General features: G+C 37.1%; 1 protein-coding gene across 2 annotated transcripts in view; it reads left to right on the top strand.

The window, feature by feature from the left end:
- The window catches only part of si:dkey-246g23.2 (PQ-loop repeat-containing protein 1), an 86,312-nt gene that overhangs the window by 2,787 nt on the left and 77,902 nt on the right, over positions 1 to 5,623 (top strand). For both annotated transcript variants that reach the window (XM_014034301.1, XM_014034294.1), the window contains exons 2-3: positions 362 to 605; positions 718 to 851. In XM_014034301.1, coding sequence (XP_013889755.1) covers positions 397 to 605; positions 718 to 851 — 343 coding nt within the window. In that variant the 5' untranslated portion in view covers positions 362 to 396. The remainder of the gene's footprint in view (positions 1 to 361; positions 606 to 717; positions 852 to 5,623) is intronic.

Raw genomic sequence — 5,623 nt, forward strand, 5'->3', positions numbered from 1 at the left:
CAGTATTTTAAAAACAAAAATCAAACATCCACTCAATTCTTGTTTTTTAATACCCGTTTCTAAAATAAAAAAAATCCAATGACCAAAAGATACATTGACCATTTCTGCACAGTTATCAAATTTGTTGCATTCAGGGCTCAAAGACTCCACTAGTGCTGATTAGGTAGCTTCAATTTGCACAGAAGTTAGTAAAAAATCCACTTTGAAACCAAGATCATAATTCTGTTGGTCCGCTACTATTCTGCTCTAGAACTTCAAATCCCACTTCAGCATATTATTACTTTGTTATTTTACTTTTAAATAATCGATTCCAAAAGTTCCTCTGAGGGATCCTGATCAGCTTCTGTGTGGTACTTTTCAGCTTATTAGGTGCCCCTACAAGACCCTTTTGCTGTGATGGATGAAGAGGTGGTCCTGCAAGAAGAGGACATGGACGGCTCATGGACGCTGCTGTCCTTGTTGGCGTCCGTCCTCATGGTGTTTGGGGGGTCCCTGCCGTATGTCCCTCAGTATCAGGAGATCCAGAGGATTAGCAACACCGAGGGCTTCTCCACCAGAGTGTGCCTGGTGCTGCTTATAGCCAACATCTTACGCATATTTTTCTGGTGAGCATATTATTTAAACAAGAAAAAGGAAAACTTTAGTGTGCTGTCTGGGTTGTAAGCACGGATTCTCCTTCGTGAACGGTTTCTGCTTGATTTCCGATCGCTCTCACAGGATAGGCAAGCAGTTTGAGCTGACTCTGCTGCTTCAGAGCGTGGTGATGATCGTGACCATGTTCGCCATGCTCCATCTCTGCTGCACGGTCCAGAACAACAACCAAGTCAGCACCAAGCAGCATCGACTCACAGGTGAGCGCCTCCTGCCAAAACTGACAGCCTGCGTGTACAGCTGAGGTGGGAACACATTCCTAAAGTTTTTACACCACTAGAAATGAACTCCAAGACTGCAAATCACATTTCTGTTACTCCGATCCTCTCTGTCAGCAGTTTAAATGCCAAGTCAGGCATTTGTATTTCTTGCCAAAAGAGGGAGCCATTTGAAAAGCTTAAATAGAAACATTCTGCTGGGAGACTGACTTTCTCTTTATTCAATAGTTACACGTAGTCAGATGTTGGCTAAATAATTGCTACTTGTTTTTGTCCCATTAGAGAAAAAAAATGCATTTTTTTAAAGCATATTTTAAAAAGTTTTAAAATTTATGTGTTGGAGCCTTGGATGTGAGTCATGTCATGAAGAAGAGGTGCCTTAGAAAGTGAGGATGTGTGTCTGTGATTGATTAAGCTGACTGTAATATCATTGTTCATTCTGTGTGCGTGTCTGTGTGTGTGTGCATGTGTGTGTGTGTGTGTGTGGAAGGGGGAAACACTTCTTCCAACGCTGAGGAAGAAGAGAGCTCATTCAATACAATTCTAAGGGTCACTGTATATTAGATGCCGTCTTTTATGGGTTATTCTTTATTTTTATTTTTTTTACAGATGCTCAACTTGATTGCCTTTAGCAAATGGAATGACAGAAGTTCAATCTATTGGAAGTTTTTATTAGATAACAGCCTGAGGAGTGATGTTGAATGATGGAGTCTTAGGATATTGTGAATGCTTTATAAAAACACACAAAAATACAGGACGCATATGTTTGATAGAGTTTATTTCTTTTTAAGAAAAACTAGATATTGTGTTGTTTTTGTTCTTGCCAAATCGGTTTATGCCTGTAGGGGAGTGAGAACATACAGTATTTCTGCCTGTGTGTGTCTGTTTATAAATGTGTGTATGTTTKTTTGTTTGTGTGTAGTGTAAGTAAAATACCTCATGAACCAATAAACGGATTTTAATGAAATCCAGAGAAAGTAATGTGGAAATGATTCATGTTTGAAGTCAGTTTTGCAGACATTGAGCTAAATTTTGGTGTTGTAACAGCTGAGGGTTATTATCATAYATGCAGGGTTTTGTGTCATGTTCATTTTTAAGTTTGCTTTTTCAAGCTCTTTCCATCAGGACTCAGATACATTGTGCCGAAATGTAAAACTAAGCGTTTTAAAACCATCTTTGTCCCTGCTGTCATTTTTTTCCCAAATTCAATTTAGCATYGTTTCAATATTGATTCTTCTTTATAGCCTTTTATCTTGTCTCATCTAATTATTAGCTTATTTTTTTATTTTGTATTATTGTGGTTTTATGTGGTCCTACCTGATTTTATCTTGTCTTATCTTTTTATCTCATTTTATCTTTAATCTGTTGTGGTTTAAAGTTGCTAGTTGTATTTATTTTTATATTTAGCACCTGGTCAATTTCTAATCAAATCTACCTGCAGTGTGGCTACAAATGAGTTTGATTGATTGGTTGTCTTCTGTCATTGTAATACAATCTTTGTGAAAATGAAAGGTGGCGGGTGATAYGCATTCATTCCTTCAAGGAATGCGCTTCAATTCTGATGGTTTGTTTAATGCGTCTGGGCATAAGAGTGTTTTCATCCTTGAGTCAAGCATCAAATGCATTTATTTGTCTTTTCAAATATTTTGAAATGAAACAGTTTCACTGGGAATTTAGCAAACTTGTTGCCTAAGAAATGAAGTTGTTGCAATTTTTGCTTATTCTTAATTTGATGGAGTATATTTTTCAGTTTCTTTATCATCTGTGCTTTTTTTTCTTCCTTGTTGAGGGCAAAGATATGATCTATTACTCATCAACCATAATTTTTGTATATATATCACAGCCCACACAGGTTTTATTTATTTATTTTTTTAAAGTAGAGAGTAGAATAATGTATTACACATTACATTGGTGGGCTGTGTTGTTCCTCTGAGGGTGTTTCTTGACTTAAATGTGTTTATGATCAGTATTTGTGCACATGGATCTGTGGGCTGAAAGGCTGCCTGTGCTTGTCTTCAACTGGACCRTTTATGGAAAAAAACAGGATTGTTTAAAAGTGATGAAATCTTTAAACACGTTTTTTTTTTATTTAAGACCCTGTTTACAGAGTTCTAACTTGGCCCACCTCTCTCAGTTAACCCCCAACACACAACACTTTCTGAAGGACAGGTCTGAGGTCTGGTTACACAGTTAGGTGGTGAGATGGGGGTGGGTTGGTGGGCTCTGGGGGAAAAAATAGATCAGAACAGCCTTTCTCCCCAGCTGCTTCCCTCTATCTCTCCTCTGCTGAGTCTCTCCCACAGATCAGGGCCATCTTTATGTAAAGTAGTTGTTTTTTTTTCCAAACTGTACGTTGGTGTAATTTCCAAATGGTTATWTTTGTTGATCTTTAACTTGTTTTTCATCAGCCACTCACTCAAAACTACTTTTTCCCCTCGATTTCATCTCCCGTCTTTTTAACACCTTCCTCCAGTCTTCCTTCTCTTTGCTCTGTTATCTCCTGTTCACCCTTCTGTTCAGCTGCCACCTCCTGCGCTGCATAAGTTCTGCTTTGTGAACTGACATTTGAGCAGTCCGCGCTGTCGTCATCTCTGAACGTTTGGCTCGCTTGCCAGCACCCRTCTTTTACTTATTAACGTCAGTTTTCACACACAGGCAAAAATAACTGGCACATAAAAACAAAGAAGTACTTTGAAATGTCTGACTGCAACAGATTTTTTTTCTTCCTAAAAGTTGTTGTTGATCGTGATGTACTTCCTTAGCCTTTAGCTGATTTACTTCTGTTTTTTCATACATTACCAGAGATCTTTCTCATGTTGTGTATGTTCGATTCTACTGATACACAGTAAATCTGCTGGATTCTCCTCTGCATTGTCAAGAAATGAATCGACTTGTAATGAAGTGGACTTTGTAACTAAATTGAATTTGAAAGATTCTAAAGAACATGAGTCAAATAATTTAATAGTGGTTTTCTGTGTACGTTAGGAATATATTTTCTTGCACAAAAGTGTTTTTGTATCTTGATTTATGGTCAAATTTTCAGTGACTTTATATCCTTCTGCTTGTGCAAGTTTTGAGATCTGACTGTACAAAAATATGAACAAGAGACTAACTAGAGGTCTTCTATCAAACTGAGTGAAGTTTGTTTCTGAGCTGGCACTGATGGACACTTGAGTGATGGGTGATTTGATCAAACCTATTTATTTATTGATTAGTTGATGGAGTGATGGATACGCTTGACGTGGCATCAGAACCAGAGCAGGATAAACTGTACGAAACCAACAAGGTGTTGTTTTTCGTTTATGCAGCTTTGCTTTTGCCTGTTCTCCCACAGCGGCTTCTTTTCTCTCAGTGCATTAATGATGCAGCGACTTTATCACTAAAGGTCAGCAGAAGTCCTCGTGTTTATCAGCGTAACCATTCTCATTAAAATGTTCTTTTGACRCAGCCACATATAGAAGATAAATTCAAACATTTAAATGTATCCAATTCATAGGTGTGATACATGACTGTGACTTTTAGATCATAAACCAACATAAAGTAAATGTTGGGAGACTTACTGACTTAAAAAGCCTTTGGCTTTTTTGTAATGGTCTCTGCACTGAGCTGGCTCAGAGTTATGACTTTGCAGTGACTTACAGTGGCTGCCTCAGGGTGCCACATTAGCAGTCCTGGCCTCATGATATAGGGATTGGAGAACCCGATGAGGGGTGGGGGGAGAGAACACAGTTGAAAGACGAATGTAACCTCAGGCATGGTGAGGCGAAAGTCAGGATAACTATTGAAGGTAAAGAATTTTATAGATTATGATATCCAGTAAAAAAGCAGCTGAGGGAATTTTCATAAACTAAGTTTAGCATTTTACTACAATCAATATATTATCCAAGATAATGTAGTTTATTTTAAACATTATTTTTAATCATTAAAATGTAAAACTGTAAAATAGAAGAGCATACTCTACTAGTTAAAGTGGTAGAGACCAGTTTGCCCCTTTTTTTAGCTCATTAACTCTTATATTTTTTTAAAAATAGTTTGAATGAGCCAACACTCCCTTAAACCCTACTTTGTGAGCATTCAAACCCAGCCTTGTTTGTGGGAGTAAAATCAGTGTGGTTATTGGACCATAAACAGAAGAAGAGATGGGAAGCTTGATAGCTGGTTTTGACCTCGTGCTCCTCTTTAAAACCTTTAAGGCTCAAGTAATAAAGCAACTTTAATTTGTTCTACATGACCTCTTTCAGCGAGGTCAGACGGAGCACTCACAGGAAGCGTGACAGGAATGGTTTTATTAAAGTGTGCTTGGGTTAGCAGCAACTTCATCATGTCTAAGGTTGCAAAAGAAACTTTCACTGYATATGTAATGACTGGAACTAGTCAGTATGTACAATTTTGGTAGAGATTTGTGTCCTTTTAAATTGATATTACCACACAATCTACCTGTTCTAAAGTATTGTTTTTGCTTGGTTTTTACAGCTTAACATTTATTAGGGAACATTCTATTTGATGTGGCTAGTAACTCGTTAAATAGGTTGTTTTCATTTTATGAAAATTCATATGTTCTCTTTGCTCTACATTATTTAAATAAAATAAATCAAAGTTGAATGAAGCCTGAAGGATAAGAGAACATTTTTAATGTCTAGAACTTTCTTATTTAGTTTAGGTTGTGTTTTACAAGTGTGTTTGTGACACCAGGTTAACTTAGTCCCAAATGGTTAGTTTATTCAGTAATCCAATATAATAATATAATATAATAT

Source organism: Austrofundulus limnaeus, unplaced genomic scaffold (assembly GCF_001266775.1).
Source record: "Austrofundulus limnaeus strain Quisiro unplaced genomic scaffold, Austrofundulus_limnaeus-1.0 Scaffold7, whole genome shotgun sequence".
NCBI lineage: Eukaryota > Metazoa > Chordata > Actinopteri > Cyprinodontiformes > Rivulidae > Austrofundulus > Austrofundulus limnaeus.